Source organism: Thrips palmi, unplaced genomic scaffold, assembly GCF_012932325.1.
Source record: "Thrips palmi isolate BJ-2018 unplaced genomic scaffold, TpBJ-2018v1 HiC_scaffold_12, whole genome shotgun sequence".
NCBI lineage: Eukaryota > Metazoa > Arthropoda > Insecta > Thysanoptera > Thripidae > Thrips > Thrips palmi.
In genome coordinates, this window is record NW_023144623.1 from 12967671 (window position 1) to 12989225 (window position 21555).

The window sequence follows — 21555 nt, forward strand, 5'->3', positions numbered from 1 at the left end:
CATTTTGAAAAGCTCAAGGCGAATGGCGCTACAAAACTTCTACTCCTCCCCTTACGCCTCATGCTCATCCTCACCCGAACTACCCCCACCACCACCACCATCGCCACCGCTGCCGCCCCCTGCAGCTGAGCTGAGCTGTCGTCTCTTTGCTTGTCGTGTCGGAACAACCATACTCATCGTAAATGTAAACAACCTGACAGAAAGCTACCCGAGAACAACCGACCATCCAAAGTCAGTGTTTGTAATCGCCACTTATTTGTGATCGTGCATTTAGTTGCTGTACTACTTCAGAGAGAGTGGTTTTGGCCAAAACATACGTCAGCTGATACATAACCTCCTCGTTTTTGCTAATCATGTTATGTCAGTTATTTTTAGTACCCAAATTGACGAGTTCTTTCACATTTTTCTGATTGGAACGATTTTCTCTCCGTCCCGGATCGTTTATGTTTATCCATTAATGCTTTTTTAGGTTCTCGGCTACTTTCTAGGTTACTGACATCTTTTGCCTAACTCCTTTTTGTTTGCAGATGGAATTCTTTGAACTTATTCAAACTCCACAACTGGATGGGGTTCTTGTGCACACTCCATTTCGCCAACCTGCTGAAAAGCCAGTTGAAAGATCTCTTTGTATTATCAGTCATCATATGATTCTCTCTTCTCGCAAGGAAGGAGTTGAAGAACTTTGGGTATGTGCTTTGCAATCCCATTCCATGTCTGTGTAAGAATGACCCTTTGAACTTACGTTATTGGAATTGTTTTTAGCTACTCCATCGGAATGTTGATTCTGTGGAGCGCAAACCAGACAACCAAGCTGGTGGAGGTAGCCTTGTCATCAAGTGCAAAGACTTTCGAATCATACAACTAGATATCAAAGAGCAGAGGGAGTTTCTCAATATTGCTTCCTCAATTGAAAAGCTGTCTAATGTTGGTGAGTTGCAAGTCTCCTGCCTCATCTCTCAGCATAGTCCTCTGACTGCTAATTGTATATTGTTAATTTTCAATTGTATGTTTTAGCTGATCCAAACAATTGGTATCCTTTCTTCTACCGTCCTATGTACACAATTTTGGAAGATGGATGGACAACATTTCGACCAGAGACTGAATTTAGTAAACTTGTCACTGCTTTGTCTGAAGAATGGAGGTTTTCTTATGTGAACAAAGATTACAATGTGAGTTTTCTAGCTTTCTCCTTTAGTTATCACCTCAAAAAGGGAAATAGTTGCTCAGTATTTCATATTTTCTTGTTTTGTTAAACCATGTTTTACTTGCAATTTTGTTCAGGTATGTCCTTCTTATCCAAGCACTGTTGTTGTGCCCAAGTCAATTGATGACGAAACTCTAATAACGGCTGCCACATTTCGGGAAGGTGGCCGTTTCCCTATTCTTTGTTATCGTCATGAAGGAGGGGTCAGTGCTGCCTCACTGTAGATTTCAGAAGTTGTGCATGTTGTTGCTGTTCCTTATTTTTCATTGGATTCTCATCATTGGTTTTCAGAGTTACTTGCTTAGAAGCAGTCAGCCACTACTTGGCCCAAATTCTAGGCGATGCAGAGAAGATGAAAAACTCTTAAATGCAGTTCTTGGCCCAGGCAAACGAGGATTTATAATCGATACTAGGACAATGAATTTTGCACAATCTGCTAAGGTAAATAAGTACAGGATTGATGGTTGCCAGCTAGTCTCCCTGCATTCTGATATTATACTGATGTAAATGCTTTTGCTTCTTTCAGGCCAGAGGAGGAGGGTATGAAGTTGAAGTTAATTATCCCCAGTGGCGAAGATCGCATAAACCAATCGATAGACGTCATGTTCTCCTCGAGTCTCTAACAAAACTGATTGAAGGTTGTGCTTGTTGACATATTTAGTGTTTTAGTTTTCATTGTTGTTTGATCAATGTCTAAAAATATTGATTTTTGTTTCGGTTTTTTATGAAATGCTCAGCTTGCAATGATACCTCTTCTTCCATGGATCGTTGGCTTTCACGCTTGGAATCTTCTAACTGGATGACTCATGTAAAGGACACATTGAATTGTGCGTGTGTTGTAGCACAATGTCTGGACAAGGTATACCGGTACATTTACCATTTACAAGACCCTGTCCACTTTCTTGTTCATTTTTGTTGAGCCTCTAAGCCTGCTTGTTTTTGATGTGTGTTGTCCAGGAAGGATTATCTGTTCTTGTTCATGGATCAGAGGGGCTTGACTCAACACTGCTTGTCACTTCACTTGCCCAAGTTATATTGAACCCAGACTGTCGGACTGTTCGAGGGTAAGCTTTTTAAAATTTAAATTGAGTTTCTTCAAATGTGCCATCAATGTAACATTAGTAACTCAAAATTTCCGTTAATTTTCAGATTAGAAGCACTTGTAGAACGAGAGTGGATTCAAGCTGGTTACCCATTTCCTCAAAGACACTCTAAGTCATGCTATTCAACCAGTGGGCGAAACAAAAATAATGCACCCACATTTCTTTTGTTCTTGGATTGTGTACAACAGATACACCAACAATATCCATGCAGTTTTGAGTTCAGTCAACCACTCCTGATATTATTGTTTGAACATTCCTACAGCTCTCAATTTGGTAAGAAAATCTTAAACATCTTTTGTAACATTTCTTTGTTTTTAATTTTCTTCCCTTTAGAGTAACTCATGTGTGCATCTACATTTTTAGGAACCTTTCTTGGTAATTGTGAGGCTGAGAGAGTGTCTCTGAAACTTGCTCAGAACACGGCAAGTTTGTGGTCCTTCCTTAACCGTCCTGATATACTTCAGTCTTATCTGAATCCTATGTATGATCCAAACAATCGTGTGATATGGCCTTCAGTCGCGCCTATGAGCCTTGTAAGTTTTCTTACCACTTGGAAGTGGTGTCTACATTAACAAATTTGCAGTTAATTTCTTTTAAAACTGTTTTTATTTTTCTTTCAGTCCTTATGGTCTGATCTGTATTTGAGGTGGGTCATTGACCAAAGCCCTCAGCAGAAAGCTCTCCAGGCGGTCATGGCTCTAAAAGAAAATGACAAAGAATTGAGGTTTAAGGCAACACGCTTACGGAGACAGTTGGCAGAACTCGAGAAAGAGGCTGTTGAACGAGGCATCTTAAAAAGAAATACTTCTACTGACAGTGCAGCAACACCAACTGCAAGTGCATCCAGTGCAGTGTCACCAACCAGTCCAAGTCCTTCATCTCAGATTTAAGTTAAAGCCAATCTCTACTTATCTCATCATGTTTGACAGCTGGCTGTTGAGTCATCACTTTTAAAAAATTGGTATGTTAATGTAGCTCTACCCAAGGCTTTTGCCATTTGCTAAATGAATTTTGTTGTGTGTAATTTGCATAAGTGAACGCAACCATATTTTTTTTCAACCATTATAGTTGGATCTTTATGTGATATTCCTTTTTTATTTTTTATTATTGATTTATTTATTACTTACTCTAAGCAACTTAAAATATGTGCACCCATTTAAGCTATTTAGTGTACTGTTATGTATTCAAGCAAAGTTTATTCAGATGTAATACAATGCCACGTTTATGAAGCCAAAGTGAACTAAATTCTGCCTTTTTATGATTTATTATTTAGTCTTTTAGTGTTAGTAAGATTCGATTGTAAAGGAATGAATTTTTGTTGACTACAAAATGATAATAGCTTTGCACCCTTCAACAGGCATATGTGTTCCTTTTTAAGATATGGTATTCAATTTTACATTCCTTTGAATGATGCATTGTCTCTTGTAGGGAAAAATAAGGCCATGTTGGTTATGAGGTTGTGAGTAGCAACTGAAAGTGTATAGCTGATTGTCAAATGCAAGGCTGGACTGCAATACTTAGCTCTCGTAACATTATTCATATGTTCTTATCCACTCTTGTCCTGTGAGAGCATGTTTCTCAGTTTTTCTCTAAATTTATCTTGTTTCCACTGCTTTGCAATCTGAGAGGTTTTAAGTGTCTGCGCAAGTCTAACATCTGAGTGGGGAAACACCATTGCGTTGTATGGTTCATCTTATTTGTGACAGATCTCTATTTTAAAAATATTGTTGTTAATTGACCGTGATAAAATGTAGTTTGTAAATATTTTTAGGTTTAATAACAAGATTTCTGTCTTGTAAGCTTTTATTTACCGGTACAACCGGTACAACAACATAAAATTAACCAAAACTTGATTGGCCAACAATGTACATAAAAACAATGTCTTTAAAAAAAAATCAGCACTCTATTGAAAATAAAACACCAAAATCTACATGGCTTGAGGAGGACTTTTTGTTTCCTTCACAGCATTGTGATTACCTGTAGATTCACACTCCCATCTACGATTTAGAGGAATGTTTTCAAGACACTATTTGCACACAAGGACTAAAAGATTCCCTGCCTTTCAAATAAATACAGTTACTATGTGGAATTATTAAACTGAGTTTCACATAAAATGTAAAATGTACTATGACAGAAATAAGATACACAACTTAAAACAATATTAGTCTTTTGTTTCCCTTCTTCACTTCATATGATAGTAACGAGGAGACTAGAGGTATCGCTGGTGAGACTGCACCTGAAGACATGAACGTTGCTTCCACCAGCCTGTTGCAGGATATAGCCTAACTTCACAAAACTTCTGACACTGTTGAACTCAGCAGGCTGCATAATCCCACCAAGCTTCAATTCATGTCTTGGTTTAAAAACAAATAAGACTCAGGAAAGTCCCTTAACAATTATCAAAGGTAGAAGCAAATAACAAAATAAATAGTAAAAGTAAAATTTATAATTGGTGAGGATAACTTTAACTTTAATCTCTCTGCAGTCTGTTAAAAAAATAATGATTCTTTCAATGTACAGTGCATACACACCTCAACAATATACATTATGCACACAATATATGAAAAGATACTTATATGCAATGATATTTGTTCCTCACACCCTATATTTCTCTTTCAAGCACCTCAATTGAGAACACATGTGCTCAGAATGTACAACTTAAGAGATCAAATAAACAGAAAATTTCTTAACAGACGACCCTGTGCTTCATAAACAAAATAATCTCCACTGAAAGGGCACGCAATGACCAGATATTCTACACGACATTGTAAAAAAATTTCAACATTATGTCCATATTCATTCGAATACAACAGACATAACTTCCTTAAAGTAAAAATTTTGTTTGAAAGAACTTTTAAAGGAGGGAAATGTTTCTGTTTCTAAGTGCAAAATATTTAAGAAAATCCTCTATGACAAGGAACAATTCAAGCTGATCCTTGGTAGAGTCCAGGACTACAATCCTCAGATCCATTGGCACTATTAAGTACAGCTCTCTTTGCCATTGTGTAATGACATCTACGTTCATTAACGGATGGCCTACAATTTTGTTCTGAGCACAAAGGGAAAAGGGAGAAGGGTATAGTCCCTCTCACATTTAACAAAAACTGCAAGCCATTAAAACTTATAACCCTAGGCAGGAGTCTAATTGTTTTTTTTTCTTTTTTCAAAAGGTGGAATGGTTTTTTTTTCCTTTTCTGTTTGTGCATTGAGGTTGTGCAAGCTTAAAGATAAGCAGGTTTTTTCAATTAACTGCAATTTAGGAGTAACCAAAATAGACACTAGATCATCATAACTGAACAAGACCATTAACACATATAGACACCGCTTTGTTGGCAAGACAAAGCCTGTAATTTTTAAGAGACCTTAAATAAAAGTTCCTATTTCAAAAAAATACTAAAAACAAAACCATAGAAAAATAAGATCAAATTTACAGATAAGATAGTGCTTTGAAACAAAGACATGGACGCCTTTTGGGGAGAGAAAACTAAATGTGAAATTTAAACAAGTACAAAGTTTCTTGCCAAACTACCCATGTCAAAAGCTGCCAATTTAGTTTTCAAACGCTGGGAGACCAAAGAGCTCTGGTTTAAAATCCAATAATGATTTTACGACAAGAGTAGCCGCCTTCTTCTTCTCTTCAGGGACATGATCATCTGGCACCATCACAACTTGCATACCAGCACAACGAGCCCCAAGAACTCCATTCGGGGCATCTTCTAGCACAAGGCACTGAAATGATAAAAAATATTTTGTTGAAGACATCAATTTTGTGTAACTAGATGATAGATTTCTCTCTTTGCCTACCTTCTCTGGTGCTGGTTTATCAGGGAAACGTGAAGCACATACAAGGAAAATATCTGGAGCTGGTTTTCCGTTCTTCACTTCCTCATCTGAGCTTCCCATCACAACATGATGGAACAGTGAAAATACTTCTTTGTTTTCTGGTTGTGACGTTTTCCATTGAACACTTTCAGACCCACTGCTGGTAGCAACAGCGATAGGTATACCATGTTTACTCAAGTGACGAACCAGCCTCACAGCACCTTTGAAGTTGGGTGAAGCATTATAATTATAACAGTAGAATAAATGAATCAAATTTCTTACAAACATATGGAACCATCCATACCTGGCATAAATTCTGCTTGTCTGAGACTATCCTTTTGGCTTGCCTTGCATTCTGCCCTAAACTCCGTATCAGTGATGGGAAGATTCAATTCATTCACAAGGATCTTTGCAGTGTCCTGTTCGACTGTACCCATCACCATGTCTCTAAGTTCCCAAGTGTAGTCTTTGCCATACTTAGCCAACACATCTCCAATGGTTTTCTTGTAAATTTTTTCAGTGTCTGTAAACAGAGAAGAAGATTACACAAAACCAGTACAATGAAATTCTCAGGAAACCAGTAATTCAGTTAAAGGACTAAACTTCGACTAGCTTTCACTACTATGCTACGTCATTCAAAGAGATCATTCTGACATTATTTTCACTTATGAAGATGGTGTGGCCTTCATTACTTGAGCGCCATAATTCTGTTATGCAGTGGAAAAAGTGACACAAAAAAATGACAAACAAAATGACTAAACAAGAAGAAATAATGATGTAATCTAACTGCAGAATAACACATATTGTAAACAAAAATATTCTTTTGAAGATGCAGAGCTTTTATGAAAGGAGGCAGCATGTGGCAAGGCCATTTAAACTAAGAAATACAGAGAATGATGTTACGTTCAATTTCGAAAATTCCACTGAATTCCAGCCTGTCAAGGTTACCCAGGTCGTCGTCTAGGCCTTCACGGTGGACAACTTTGCTTCAATTCCCTTTCAGGAAAGCGCCGCATCGACTTTCCTCACCTAACAGCAGGCCATCCATGTCGAATATGACATGAGAAACTTTGGAAAACGCCATGTTACTTCGCTTTTTTAGCAGATTCGGGTAAAGTTCTTGATCCTATGACTAGCTCCCATAAACAGACGACAGTTCTAGCAGACGAACGTAGACGTCTGGTGAACAGCCGAGCATCGCCCTTCGAAGGGATGCTATCATCCCGGACGACGACTCGGAGCGTGGGGGTGACCGCGCCTGGCGCTCGGTGTCCTTACCCACAAGCCACCGCGGTCCGCGGTACCGAAGCGGGTGCGTGTGGGCGCGTGAAACGCGTCGTCCCACCGCTGGTACCCTCAAACAAGTCAGAATTTCAAGTCAGGGCTGAAGGGAGTGTTCAGGACCGAGAGAGGCGATCCGCGGAGCACCGGCCTCCCAGCCAACCGGGGAATTCCTGCGACTCTTCCCTAGACTCCCTAGGTGTCATGGCGGCCGGGCGGCGGACAAAGCCGCGCCCGAGTACAGGGGAGGGGAGGGTGGGGGAGGGCGAGGGGCGGGTGGCGGCGGGTGGGGGTGGTGTTTGGGGTGGCTGGCGGCGGCCGTGGAGGGGGAAGCCGCTTTGCCGCTGTGTTTTCCAGCCAGGCAGTGGCAGTGCGTTGCCGAACGCGCATCAGGCGAGTAGTCCGTGCCGCTGCTTCGTGGATCCTGGCATGGCCGCGTCCGTGTAGTTTCAGTGTTCTCTTCAGTTTCGCCGGCACCCGCGGCTTCCGCCTGCCTTCGCGCACCGATTCGAGCCGCCAATGCTCTCGGCTTGCGTCGCGTCCCAGGAGTAGCGGTCGTTCCGCGTCTTAAAGTCCGAGCCGGACAGACTTAACCTCTCGCTTCAGCCCGATTTGTTTATTTCCGAAAATGCGTGCAACTCCCGGCGACCGAGTGGAAATCAAGTGCCTGTTCAAGTGTGTGCGAAGGAAGGGCGTTCGCGCCGCGGGCATGTGTCAGTTCGCGGCCCTGTGGGCGACTGTGTCGCTCCTGGCGGTCTCCGTCTCGCCGGCAGCGGCGGCCACCCTGCCCAAGGATAAGGATACCGCGACGACGTCGGCGACGCAGGACATCAGCTGCTCCAGCCTGCGCTACACTGGAGCCGACGTGCCGAAGGATCCGCTCACAGGTGCGTCTCACGAAGGACAGCGAAACCCCGGTTGAAACCACGTTCGCGGTTAAGGTGTCAAACACCACACTGAATCCTGCCGGCTCGGTCCCACCCACCGTTCGCTTCGGCTGGACACACACACACACACACTCACACACACACACCGCCACTTGTGGCCCAGCTTCCGACACCCCACGGAGGCGTAACCGGAAGTGGCTGAAATTTAAAAGTCTGTCACCGAACGCTCCGCGCCGGACCGGTGAGGCTGCATGCCGGGCTGGCTGGAGGGGGGCTGCGCGGGGCGGGGCGGGGCGGGGACCGGCGGCCCGAACCCAGGTGGCCTGCAGGTCCATGCCTGCACAGTGGAGTGTCTCCTGCATAGCCTGCCCCCAAAGCAGCGCAAGCAGCGCCCCTGGCCGCCGAGTTCAAAGTCCACCGGCCTTCCCTACCGCGAGTCCTTTCTCCTCCCTTTTCTCCTCCTCCCCACGGCGTTGGACGCCGTGTCCTGGAGGTCCTAGGTGTCTTGGCCAGGCCCAAGGTGTCACCACACTCGGCAGGACACCAAGGCTACGTGCTCGCCACCTTGGCGCCGGCGGCGACAAAGCAAGCGGTGCCAACAGGCCGCTTCGTCGCTCTGTCTCTCTCGCACCCTTGCGGAACGCCGCGAGGGTGCGAGAGAGACAGAGCGACGAAAGCATTGTTCCGTGCGTTTGCCCAGGGCGAGGCGGCTGGCCCCTCGGCGTGCTGCAGCAGGGTGCACCGTGCTCAGGGTGGCGTCCTGACGGCCGGCCCCTTTTGGGGCGCTCCGCCGGGGCCCTTTTGGTCGATTATGTAATTTGGTGCCCCACGCATGACTCACCCTTCGCACGGGACGGGGCCCTTGCAGTGCAGTGGGACTCGGGGGGCGTCCCCCAATCAAGTGCACTCCAGACTCCGGCCAGCCGATCCCATGCAGCAGACTGATTCCGAGAGTCCTTTCCGTCGCTCTGTCTCTCTCGCACTCATCGGGCGGCCTCTGTGGGTGCGAGAGGCACAGAGCGACGAAAACGACTCTCGGAATCAGTCTGCTGTGGACGTGTCGCGACCTGCAGGCCGGCCCGGGCCAGCCAGCCGAGGCTCGCGGTCGCTGTTCTAAATGTCTCGGCAATTATTTGTTGGGAGAGCGAGCCGTCCAGGCTGCGGCGTGCAGCCTGCAGACTGATTCCGAGAGTCGTTTTCGTCGCTCTGTCTCTCTCGCTCCTACACGGGCTGCCCATGAGTGCGAGAGAGACAGCGACGGAAACGACTCTCGGAATGAGTGTGCCGGCCAGGGCCAGGCTGGCAAAGGAAGGGTTGCGCTTGTTTTTCAGCCTTTAAATCACTGTGCCCTCCTGTCGCTACACTGTAAGTACACTGTCGGCGTAGTGTATGGCGCGGCTCTATACGTACTTGGCATTCTAGCTGCCCCGCGCCGCCCTGCGCTGCCACGCTCGCCCCTTCCCGTCCAAATTTCACTCTCCGCCTCTTTGTCCTGTCCCTCCGTCCCTCGGCGAGCCCTTGGAGCCCTCGCTCCTCGTTTTTGTCGCGCCTCGCGCCCTTGGACGCCGTGCCCTGCCACGCCCTGCCACGCCCTGCCGCGCCGCGCCGGTCCGGTCTCGTTCGGTGTTCGGAATTCGCTTTCTTGGTCGCCAGGCATCCTGCCCCGTCTCTCTCGCACGAGAGAGAGAGAGAGAGAGAGAGAGAGAGAGAGAGAGAGAGAGAGAGAGAGAGAGAGAGAGAGACGGCGTGCCGGCAGGCAGGGGCGTTCTGCAGTGAGTCACCGCCCGGGGCCTCGGCGTCCTGGCCGTCCTGGCCGCCCTGCCGTGGCTGCCAGTGGCCCGCCACTTACATTGTTCTGCTTACAGTCCACCTGCCGGTCGACCGCTTTGATAATTACCTTGACTTTATATGTCCATGTGCGTACCCGCTTTTCTCTGTGTGCATGTGTGTGTGTGTAACACATACACTCTGTGTGTGTGTGTGTGTGTGTGTGTGTGTGTGTGTGTGTGTGTGTGTGTGTGTGCGTGTGTGGACCACCTGGTGCGCGGGCAGAGCAATTACTCGCTCGCTCATGTCAGGTGTCGATGTCATGTCGTCCATTCTGGCGCTCGGGGGCGTGCCGTGCCGTGCCGTGCCGTGCCGTGGCGTGGCGTATGAATAAGACGTAAGGCCCCGCGGCCCGTGCCGTGCCGTGCCGTTAAAGTATAATGATGGTTAATGGGCCGTTTTCGTCCCCTATGGGCCCGGGACTCCTTCGGACTCCTCCACTGGACTCTGGGCGGCGCTCGGACTGCGGACTCCGCCGCGTCTCACGCGAGCGCACCGAGCTCACCGAGCAGACGGCATGAGGATGTGACGTGGGATAGGTCTGGCCGGAGGGAGACAGAGAGAGAGAGAGAGACGGCGCTCTTCCGGAGGAATGTCCCCCACCCCCTCCCCGGCGCGGGTCAATGAAATGACCCGGGGCTTTGGCCGGGCCCTAATCCGCCATAACTCACGCGGTGTCCATGGCCTCCATGGCCTCGGCCGTGACGTCCATGACGGCCTCCGCTATGGACTCCTGGACACCACACTGGACAACGGGAAAAATGGCGTTAGTGCTGGCGGCGGGGCGGCGGCGGCGGGCCTGGGGGCCGAAGCGGGGATTATTGGATGAGGCTTGTCGGTGGGTGGGCCTGGCGGGCCTGGTGAGCCCCACGGCTGTAACTCATGCGCGCCCCCTCGGGGGCCACACTTCGGACAAAGTTTGCAACGAGGGCGGCCTCGGCCTCGGGGACGGCCTCGGGGACGGCCTCGGGGACGGCCTCGGGGACGGCCTCGGGGACGGAGGCGCGCGGAGTTCGCTGAAAGGCGGCGCGCGAACGGTACGGTAATAACGACTGTTCGTCATCGGGGTGGTGCTGCATCGCGGCGTGCCCGACCAGCAGACTGATTCCGAGAGTCGTTTTCGTCGCTCTGTCTTTCTCGCAGTCATGGGCCATAGGTGTGAGAGAGGCAGAGCGAATGAGTCTGCTGCAGGTCGCGGAGGTGGTCTGCGCGCGCTGCGCCTTTGGGGCCGCGGGGGCCGCGGGGGCCGCGGGGGCCGCGGGGGCGTGGCGCTGAGATACGGCCGCGCCTCATTAGGAATGCCAAATGACGTCATTGACCCTTCCGCCGGTCGGTCTGCCCGGTCTGCCGGCCGCGCTGCGCCGCGCCAAGCCGCCAAGCCGCCAAGCCGCGCGGTCCACAATCACAATCATCATATTTCATGTTTGAGAGGCGGGGCGGCGCGGCCGTGCACTGCCGGGAGGGCTTACGCTGCCGTGTGAATGGAGCCGCGCGTGGGACGCCCGCGCTGGAGTCTGCCTGGAGTCCGCATGGAGTCTGCCTGGGGTCCGCCTGGAGTCTGCCTGCAGTCTGCCTGGAGTCTGCCTGGAGTCCGCATGGAGTCCGCATGGAGTCCGCATGGAGTCCGCATGGAGTCCGCATGGAGTCCGCATGGAGTCTGCCTGGAGTCTGCCTGGAGTCTGCCTGGAGTCTGCCTGGAGTCTCCCTGGAGTCTCCCTGGAGTCCGCATGGAGTCTGCCTGGAGTCTGCCTAGGGTCCGCCTGGAGTCTACCTGGAGTCTGCCTGCAGTCGACCTGCAGTCTGCCTGGAGTCCGCCTGGAGTCCGCCTGGAGCAGGCCAGAGCAGTGGTTCTCAACCTTAGGGTCGCGACCCCAAGCGGGGTCGCGAAATTTTTTTAAGGGGTCGCGGCGATGCTGGGGTCGTGTTTTAGGCCGATTTTAAGCAGCCACTGCGTCTGATCCGAGGCGGGCATTTTGCTCCCTCAACGGGCAACTGGTCTTTGGACCTTCCTTTAGCATGCCTTTGTTACGGAGTGCAATTATCAGTCTTAGTTTGGGAGCAGTATTGTCTCAAAGTTGGCCGAAACGGTCAGCAGTGTCTTTGAAAAATCGTGTTTTGGGCCGATTTTAAGCAGCCACTGCGTCTGATCCGAGGCGGGCATTTTGCTCCCTCAACGGGCAGTTGGTCTTTGGACCTTCCTTTAGCATGCCTTTGTTACGGAGTGCAATTATCAGTCTTAGTTTGGGAGCAGTATTGTCTCAAAGTTGGCCGAAACGCTCAGAAATGTCTATGAAAAATCGTGTTTTGGGCCGATTTTAAGCAGCCACTGCGTCTGATCCGAGGCGGGCATTTTGCTCCCTCAACGGGCAACTGGTCTTTGGACCTTCCTTTAGCATGCCTTTGTTACGGAGTGCAATTATCAGTCTTAGTTTGGGAGCAGTATTGTCTCAAAGTTGGCCGAAACGGTCAGCAGTGTCTTTGAAAAATCGTGTTTTGGGCCGATTTTAAGCAGCCACTGCGTCTGATCCGAGGCGGGCATTTTGCTCCCTCAACGGGCAGTTGGTCTTTGGACCTTCCTTTAGCATGCCTTTGTTACGGAGTGCAATTATCAGTCTTAGTTTGGGAGCAGTATTGTCTCAAAGTTGGCCGAAACGCTCAGAAATGTCTATGAAAAATCGTGTTTTGGGCCGATTTTAAGCAGCTACTGCGTCTGATCCGAGGCGGGCATTTTGCTCCCTCGACGGGCAATTGGTCTTTGGACCTTCCTTTAGCATGCCTTTGTTACGGAGTGCGATTGTCAGTCTTAGTTTGGGAGCAGTATTGTCTCAAAGTCGATCAAAACGGTCGCAAGTGTCTTTGAAAAATCGTTGTGCTTATTTTGGTCAACTTTGAGACAATACTGCTCCCAAATTAAGACTGATAATCGCGCTCCGTAACAAAGGCATGCTAAAGGAAGGTCCAAAGACCAATTGCCCGTTGAGGGAGCAAAATGCCCGCCTCGGATCAGACGCAGTAGCTGCTTAAAATCGGCCCAAAACACGATTTTTCATAGACATTTCTGAGCGTTTCGGCCAACTTTGAGACAATACTGCTCCCAAACTAAGACTGATAATTGCACTCCGTAACAAAGGCATGCTAAAGGAAGGTCCAAAGACCAACTGCCCGTTGAGGGAGCAAAATGCCCGCCTCGGATCAGACGCAGTGGCTGCTTAAAATCGGCCCAAAACACGATTTTTCATAGACATTTCTGAGCGTTTCGGCCAACTTTGAGACAATACTGCTCCCAAACTAAGACTGATAATTGCACTCCGTAACAAAGGCATGCTAAAGGAAGGTCCAAAGACCAACTGCCCGTTGAGGGAGCAAAATGCCCGCCTCGGATCAGACGCCGTGGCATGTTAAAGGAGGGGTCCCGTGGGGTCGCGAAATTTTTCCTGGGGGTCGCGGAAATTTTTGGCTTCAAATTTGGGGTCGCGAGCCGAGAAAGGTTGAGAACCGCTGGGCTAGAGCCTGCCTAGAGTCAGCCTAGATTGCCCTGGAGTTTGCCTTGCCGATGGAGTCTGCGCTCGTGAATGGGACACGCGCACTTTGTAAAAAACTGTGGTAAATTCAGCCCTGAAAAGTGCACACAGGCGCGTGATTGCGCGTGATGCAATCTACCCTTGGTTTGTGCAGTCTCGTTGCATGCCGCATCGCGTGTCCAGTGTGCCCTCTGCTTCTGCACCTGCTGCCGTCCCTCTTTTTGTCTCTCCAGCGCCGCTCCAGGCCCCGGGCTCCAGCGCCACCCAACTGATAAGGCGATGTGTACCCACGCCAATGACCGCGGCTCCGAACACGCTTCGCGGCGTCGCGGTCGAAGGGACTTCTGGGGTCGCTTCGCAGGGTTTCGCACGATTGGGAAATGTGGAAAGTGAGAGGAAATGACAATTTTGGTCTTTGAAATCAGGGAAATTTTAGGTCCTGAAAGGCCCATTTTCCTTACTTTTCTTTCCCGTTCCTTTCACCCTTTCCTCCTTCTCCTCCTCCACTGTGCTCTCGCGCCAGTCCACTGTACTAGTATCGTCTCCCGTTCCTTTAGTGTATACTTCCTACCGCCGCAAGCATGCGGCACACACACGCACACACACACACACTCTCACACACAATGTCCTGCCCACTCGGAGAGGTAACTGCACTTATCCGCCGCCCGCTGTGCCGGCCTGCCGCCGGCCTGCCGCCGGCCTGCCGGTCTGCCCCGTGGATACACCTCACGTGTGAGCTCGGAGGCGAGGAAGGGGGGGCAGCGGGGAGGCGCCTTTACCGATGCACCGCGATGCTCGCGGCAGATAGCTCTCATCCGGCACAGCCCAGCACAGCCGGGCACTGGTGTGCCGTGCCGGCCGGTGCGGTGCGGGGCCGTGCTGGGCGTTGGGCCCGTACCGGCCGCACGGCGCGTCTGGCGGCTGCAGACTCATTCCGAGAGTCGTTTCCGTCGCTCTGTCTCAGTCGCACTCATGGGGCGTAGGGGAGAGAGACAGAGCGACGAAGACGACTCTCGGAATCAGTCTGCTGCCACGGCGCACCGTGGGCTAGAAGGCTGCCAGAAGGTTGCTCCCAAACGAGGAATCCATTGGTGGGGTCACATGTTCGATTCGAGTCCCATTTAGCGATTCTGGAGCTCAAAACGCGTCTAGAGTTTTGGCCGCCTCCGACGGGCTGTGCGGCGGCGGGTCGACGGCGAGGCGGCACGGCGGCGGTCCGCGCGCCGGGCGCCGTATTTTGCATTGTGCAAACAGAAGTATCGCACGGGACTGGCGGACGTGGCGCGGAGTGGCCCGCACCGGCGCGGAGTACGTAAACCCCAGCGTGCAGCACCACCAGCACCGCCCCCTGCAATGACTTTAGGGCCGACCAGCCGGCCAGACAATAGAATGGGCTGCATTTGTAAACACGTTTTCTGCCCGTTTTCTGCGCTCCGCTCGTTACAGGCGGAGGTGCTGCAGTTTGCATCCCGCGCCACACCAAAGACCGTCGCTCTGTCTCTCTCGCACTCGTGTGGCGTCGCGCACGGGTGCGAGAGAGACAGAGCGACGAAAGCGGCGTTCGGAATCGGTGCGCAGGCCAGCGTTTAAGGCTTTATGCCCCTCGCTTGTGTTTTTGCTCGCGCTGGCCGCGCTGGCCGGGCACTTCTGCAAGCCCTTGCCGCTCGGGGGGGGGGGGGGGGGGGGTTGGCTGCCGGACTGCTGCCCCGCTGGGCTGCCGCTGGCCGTGTGACTCGGGCGGGGCCCTTCGCTTTTCGCCTGCGAGCCCTTTGCACAGTGGGCCAGAAGACCGGTGGAGCCGGCTGAAATTCTACGCGTTTTGAGCTCCAGAGTCGCTAAACAGCACACGACCCGAACGTGTGTCCCCACCAATGGATTCCTCGTTCGGAGAGCAATCCTTTGGTGGGGGTCACACGTTGGGGTTGACTCCCTAGCGATTCTGGATCTCAAAACGTGTCTAGAGTTTTGACCGACTTTACCAGCCAACTGGCTCACTGTGCTTCGCTTGCGGTCCTCCTTCGCGTCCTTCGGCCCTTTCAGGACCTCTCAGAACCTTCAGGGGACCCTTCGCGCGGCGTGATGGCGCTGTCCGTAACCCTTTTAGTACTGCACGACGCTGCGTATGGGCGTGCACGCGAGGGGGAGGGGGAGGGAGGGGGCGTCGATACCAGGCCGTGCCGTGGCGAGCCGCCTCCGCCGCGGCACGGCGCGGCAAGGCGCGGCAAGGCGCGGCAAGGGGCAAGTAATTTAAGCCTAATGCCAGGTAATAACATAGGTGGGCCGCCGCCGCCCCCTCCTTCTCCTCCTCTGTGTCGTATTGGTCCACCGACCGGAGGCTGGGCCGGAAAAAAATAAAGACGAAGGAAGGAACGCGGTGCCGCTCGAACCCGTGCGCGAACGGAACGTCGCCGAAAACTGTTGTTGTTTTTCCTCTTTTTGCTGTTGTTGTTTGAGGTTAGCTCTGCAGCCGGTGCTCGCAGGAAGAGAGCGGTGCGGAGTGGAAGATGGCGCGTTCCGAGAACACAGCGCGCGCCGCCGCCACTGCACTGCTCTGCAGCCGGTGCTCGCAGGAAGAGAGCGGTGCGGAGTGGAAGATGGCGCGTTCCGAGAACACAGCGCGCGCCGCCGCCACTGCACTGCTCTGCAGCCGGTGCTCGCAGGAAGAGAGCGGTGCGGAGTGGAAGATGGCGCGTTCCGAGAACACAGCGCGCGCCGCCGCCACTGCACTGCTCTGCAGCCGGTGCTCGCAGGAAGAGAGCGGTGCGGAGTGGAAGATGGCGCGTTCCGAGAACACAGCGCGCGCCGCCGCCACTGCACTGCTCTGCAGCCGGTGCTCGCAGGAAGAGAGCGGTGCGGAGTGGAAGATGGCGCGTTCCGAGAACACAGCGCGCGCCGCCGCCACTGCACTGCTCTGCAGCCGGTGCTCGCAGGAAGAGAGCGGTGCGGAGTGGAAGATGGCGCGTTCCGAGAACACAGCGCGCGCCGCCGCCACTGCACTGCTCTGCAGCCGGTGCTCGCAGGAAGAGAGCGGTGCGGAGTGGAAGATGGCGCGTTCCGAGAACACAGCGCGCGCCGCCGCCACTGCACTGCTCTGCAGCCGGTGCTCGCAGGAAGAGAGCGGTGCGGAGTGGAAGATGGCGCGTTCCGAGAACACAGCGCGCGCCGCCGCCACTGCACTGCTCTGCAGCCGGTGCTCGCAGGAAGAGAGCGGTGCGGAGTGGAAGATGGCGCGTTCCGAGAACACAGCGCGCGCCGCCGCCACTGCACTGCTCTGCAGCCGGTGCTCGCAGGAAGAGAGCGGTGCGGAGTGGAAGATGGCGCGTTCCGAGAACACAGCGCGCGCCGCCGCCACTGCACTGCTCTGCAGCCGGTGCTCGCAGGAAGAGAGCGGTGCGGAGTGGAAGATGGCGCGTTCCGAGAACACAGCGCGCGCCGCCGCCACTGCACTGCTCTGCAGCCGGTGCTCGCAGGAAGAGAGCGGTGCGGAGTGGAAGATGGCGCGTTCCGAGAACACAGCGCGCGCCGCCGCCACTGCACTGCTCTGCAGCCGGTGCTCGCAGGAAGAGAGCGGTGCGGAGTGGAAGATGGCGCGTTCCGAGAACACAGCGCGCGCCGCCGCCACTGCACTGCTCTGCAGCCGGTGCTCGCAGGAAGAGAGCGGTGCGGAGTGGAAGATGGCGCGTTCCGAGAACACAGCGCGCGCCGCCGCCACTGCACTGCACTGCATCCTGCACACCGTGACCCTGCACCGCCACGCGCGGCGACGACGGATTCCCCAGAGCATCCCGTCCAGTCGCCTCTCCCCGTCGTCGCTCTGTCTCTCTCGCACTCATGGGGCGTCCCGTACAGGTGCGAGCGAGAGACTCAGCGACGAACGACTCAGTCTGCCGGCCGGACTTTGGCCAAGTCGTTGCCAGGGGTGGCGGTGGCGCACAGTTACAGCCAAGACCGGTGGAGGCGGGCAAAATTCCAGACGCGTTTTGAGCTCCAGAGTCGTCAAATGGGACTCGAACAAAGTTTGTGACCCACATTGCTGTCCAAACGAGGAATCCATTGGTGGGGGTCACACTTTTGGTTCGAGTCCTGTTTAGCGACTCTGGTCTGGAGCTCAAAACGCGTCTGGAGTTTAGGCCGCCGGCGCCGGTCTTCTGGCCCACTGTGCGCTGGGCTGGTCTGCCGGTGTGCCCCCGGGCGGCGTGGCGGCGTCGGGTTTGGCGATGCACTGCATGACGGCGGACGCGGCCCGCTGCCAAAGCCACAATGCGGGGCGATGCGGGGCCCAGGGCGCGCAAGGCCTTGACTCCGCCCCGAGGTCCGAGGCCCGAGGCCCCCGCTGGGGCGGCGCTGGAGCGCCGAGAAGCGCCGAAACACGGGCGGCCGAACATGCCGGAGCGGTGTTACAGTGTCGCAGCGAGGCGGCGAGGCCCGGGCTGGCGCCAGGCATTCCGAACGGCGCCCCGTCTCTCTCGCACCCCCTCGGGACGCCCCGTGAGTGCGAGAGAGACAGCGACGAAAGCGCCGTCCGGGGTCGGCCTGCGGGCTGCCAGCTCGGTCGGCCGGCCGGAGTGCGAGACCGCTTGTTCGCGGGCGTGGCCGCCGGCGCGGCCTTGATGGCCTCGGGGCGAGGTGGCCAGCACACTGCGAGCACGGCGAGCACCCCGACGGGCCGCGTGAGACGGACAGGTGTGAGGCGCTCCGGGCGGCTAGGTGTGTCACCATGTGTGTCTGTCGCCGAGGGGGCAAAAACTCGCGCAATCATGTGTACACGGCCCCCGAAATCACATGCGAATCATTGAGAATCACGCGAAATCAAGCAATCCGAAATCAACCAAAATCACTAAATTCGACCGAAATCAGGCAGAATCACACGAAACCAGGCAAAATCAGTCCGAAATCATTTCTTTCCGAACACAATCACGCACAATCCCGCTCAACATCACCCTGGTGCGTCGCGAAATAAGGCGAATCAGCCATGAAATCATTGCGTTTTCCGAACCATGTGTACACGCAAATCCCGAGGTTTTGCCCCCTCGGTCTGTCGCGCTGGCTGTGGCTGTGCTGGCTGCACTGGCTGACCGCCGCGAGCGTTTTGCGACGCGTTTCGTTTGACACACTGCAATGGAACGGCGCTAGAGAGGCAGCCAACTCTAGCTGGTCTTGCTAGCGAATCTCTTTAGCCAGTATCTCTGACCTGTCTCTCTAGCCAGTCTCTGGACAATCTCTGTAGCCTAGGCTCTAGCGCTAGGAAGCCTCTTTAGCCAGTCTCTATTAGCTCCAGTCCCTTTATCCAGTCTCTTCAGCCCATAGCCAGTCTTTCTAGTCGCTGGATTACTTTCTCGGCGCGCCCCTCTGCGAGGGAGACTCACAGTGTGGCAGTACGGTATTTGAATGGCGACTTGCAGTGTGGCGTACCTTCGCGCTGTCCGAGGCCTCGCCGTGCCCTGCTGTCACGCTGTCGCCGCGGGGCGTGAAAGTGCGCTAATCCGCGCACCCCGCTCTCCTTGCCGCCCGCCGCGTCCGAGGAGGACGAGGACGTCCGAAACGAGGTCCGAAAGCGCCCTCCCGTCCGCCGGCAGGACGGGGACAGGCAGAGAGTGCGACAGAGACGGACAGAGAGGGAAGGGGGTGGTTTCCGGACGTGCCCCCAGAGAGGGAAGGGCGGGGATGCGAAGCACTGCCGAGGGGACGTGGAATTTGGAGACGAAGGTGTGCACCGCTCAGAGCGATTCCGGAGACTATTTCGTCGCTCTGTCTCTCTCGCGCTCACGTGGCCTCTCGTCAGGGTGTGCGACAGTGTGCGAGAGATACGTACTGTAGGTGGCGACCTTTGCCCACGAGGCACAGCGTCGCAAAGCCACCCTAAGCTCGGCATGCAGACTGATTCCGAGGAGGCATCTCTCTCTCTCTCTCTCTCTCTCTCTCTCTCTCTCTCTCTCCCTCTCTCTCTCTCTCCCTCTCTCTCTCTCTCTCTCTCTCACACACACACAGACACACACACACACAGGGGTGGTTCGTAGGGGTGCGAGAGAGACAGAGCGACGAGGCGGTGCTCGGAGGGCAGCCGCCGGACTGCCCCGGCTCCGCCGCTCCGCCGCTCCGCCGCTCCGCCGCTCCGCCGCTCCGCCGCTCCGCCGCTCCGCCGCTCCGCCGCTCCGCCGCTCCGCCGCTCCGCCGCTCCGCCGCTCCGCCGCTCCGCCGCTCCGCCGCTCCGCCCGGAGGCCGGAGGTGTGCCCGAGGTGTCTCGACCTAGCGGTCCACGCGAGGGATTCCCTTGCCTTGCTGTCACCTAGAACACGTCGCTCCCCCGCCCCCTCTCCCCTCCCTCTCCTCCCGCCTGCCCTACCTGGTCGTTGACCACGGCTTCCCGAGAAGCAAGGGCAATTGGCACGTCATATAGCCCTCTCTTGTCGGAGCCGGGGGTGGGGGTGGGGGTGGTCGGGGGTGGAGTGGAGCACGAAGTCGGTGCCGGTGCACCGACACCGGCGCACAAACTGCGCCTCCTTTTTAGCCTCCTCAGTGTTAGCGTTTACTCCTTTGGGCCTTTGGCAGGGTTTGTGGGATTTATGGTGTGGGGGTTGGCGGCGCTGCGGCGCTGCCACTCCGCGCGTGCATTCCTTCATTCCTCGACCGTCCGGCCGCTTCGCTACGCCTCCAGGTGAGGAATTAATCTGGAGTCGCTCTCTCTCACTCACTCTCTCTTTCTCTCTCCCCCACATCATGGAGTCCGAGGGGAGCGACACACGACTAGAGATCCCTAGTCGTGTGGACCGACACGGGGCCCGGACCTTTGGATAGGTTATCGGCAGCCCTGCCTGGCGCTCGGTTTCCGAACAGTGCCCTGCTTGTCGCTCTGTCTGTCTCTCTCGCACTCACGGGGCGTCGCATCGGTGGCGAGAGAGACGTGCGTGGGGGGTCGAGGGTCACCAGGTGCAACGCTCACAGCGTGGCCACACCGCAATGTGTCCCCGTCTCGGAGCCCAAGGCCAAGCCGAAGGCCAAGCCGAAGGCCATCCGATGGGAAATTCAAAACGCAGTTCGAGATTTGAAATGCAAGTCGTGGGTGCAACGTTGCGCCGCCCTCTCGGACTCGAGGGCGGAACCCTTCGTCGACGACGAGTCACTGAGGAGGAAGAGCGTCGGAAAACTCGCAGGCTTTCGTAATCAATTCATACGGTTTACGTGTTGGAAAGGGCACAGCGCCTTGGGTCCCGAGTCCGGTGTGTGTCTGTGCGGGGTGGAATTCTACCTGGGCCCCGCCGGCTGGCTGGCCAGGCTGGCCGGGCTTGTGGTGGCCCCGCCGCTGCCACGCTGCCCCACTGGGCCCTCGGTGCCCTCGGTGCCCTCGGCCTGCAGGGCCTGCAGGCGGCAGCCCTGTCCCTTCACAAGGTATGCCGGTGCTCGGAGGGGAAGGAGTGGGGGGAGGGCGCACCATTATAAATCATAGCTCCCTGCGCTTTGGTATGAAATCCGTTTTCTTTCTGACGAGCAGCCCGCCGACTGGCCCACTGCAGACTGATTCCGAGAGTCGCTTTCGTCGCTCTCTCTCTCTGTCGCACTCACGGGGCGCCCCGTGCAGAGCGACGAAAGCGACTCTCGGAATGAGTGTGCTGGTCCGGTCCAAAGTCCACCCTGCTTTGTGCGCGAGGGCGAGGACCGGCCGGAGCGGCGGAGCACTGTTAGCGCCATTGCCCCGAGGAACCTGCGGACACTGATTCCGAGAGTCGCTTTCGTCGCTCCGTCTCTCTCGCACCCACTCGGAGCGCCCCACAGAGCGACCCGCTCGGCAGCGCGAGCCGGTGCGCGCGCCTTTTTCTTTTTTCCGTTTCGGCGCAGGAATTTGTTTTATAATCATGCGCATCCGCGCGCCAGTCGGGCCGGTCGGCTCGACCCGGCACACTGATTCCGAGGGT

General features: G+C 54.1%; 3 protein-coding genes across 4 annotated transcripts in view; 2 read left to right on the forward strand and 1 right to left on the reverse strand.

The window, feature by feature from the left end:
- Positions 1 to 72: 72 nt before the first annotated feature.
- Positions 73 to 4237, forward strand: LOC117640080 (myotubularin-related protein 9). Of its 2 annotated transcripts, none has more exons than XM_034376312.1 (12): positions 73 to 231; positions 528 to 686; positions 763 to 928; positions 1015 to 1169; positions 1282 to 1407; positions 1496 to 1645; positions 1731 to 1842; positions 1942 to 2063; positions 2162 to 2268; positions 2354 to 2580; positions 2671 to 2840; positions 2928 to 4237. In XM_034376312.1, the coding sequence occupies exons 2-12, from the start codon at positions 528 to 530 to the stop codon at positions 3195 to 3197; spliced, it is 1764 nt and encodes a 587-aa protein (XP_034232203.1). In that variant the 5' UTR covers positions 73 to 231; the 3' UTR covers positions 3198 to 4237. The 2 variants fall into 2 exon arrangements, with proteins under 2 accessions (XP_034232203.1, XP_034232204.1); XM_034376313.1 differs by lacking the exon at positions 73 to 231 and adding an exon at positions 343 to 360.
- LOC117640081 (pseudouridine-5'-phosphatase-like) lies at positions 4093 to 7333 on the reverse strand. The gene is made up of 4 exons (XM_034376314.1): positions 7159 to 7333; positions 6434 to 6652; positions 6112 to 6350; positions 4093 to 6036 (listed from the first exon to the last, which is right to left on the reverse strand). Exons 1-4 carry the CDS (start codon positions 7211 to 7213, stop codon positions 5857 to 5859), a joined length of 693 nt encoding a protein of 230 aa, XP_034232205.1. The 5' UTR covers positions 7214 to 7333; the 3' UTR covers positions 4093 to 5856.
- Positions 7334 to 7784: 451 nt separating this feature from the next.
- Positions 7785 to 21555, forward strand: part of LOC117640657 (glypican-6) — a 92665-nt gene continuing 78894 nt past the window's right edge. The window contains exon 1 of the mRNA XM_034377434.1: positions 7785 to 8297. Within this exon, the coding sequence (XP_034233325.1) occupies positions 8039 to 8297 (259 nt within the window). The 5' untranslated portion in view covers positions 7785 to 8038. The remainder of the gene's footprint in view (positions 8298 to 21555) is intronic.

Coding starts and splice junctions, on each gene's coding strand:
- LOC117640081 (XM_034376314.1), bottom strand. CDS start 7,213: ATGGCGTTTTCCAAAGTTTCTCATGTCATATTCGACATGGATGGCCTG. Junction 6,351..6,433: donor ACAAGCAGAATTTATGCCAG/GTATGGATGGTT, acceptor CCAACTTCAAAG/GTGCTGTGAGGCTGGTTCGT. Junction 6,037..6,111: donor ATAAACCAGCACCAGAGAAG/GTAGGCAAAGAG, acceptor TTATCATTTCAG/TGCCTTGTGCTAGAAGATGC.
- LOC117640080 (XM_034376312.1), top strand. CDS start 528: ATGGAATTCTTTGAACTTATTCAAACTCCACAACTGGATGGGGTTCTT. Junction 687..762: donor AAGGAGTTGAAGAACTTTGG/GTATGTGCTTTG, acceptor AATTGTTTTTAG/CTACTCCATCGGAATGTTGA. Junction 1,170..1,281: donor ATGTGAACAAAGATTACAAT/GTGAGTTTTCTA, acceptor AATTTTGTTCAG/GTATGTCCTTCTTATCCAAG.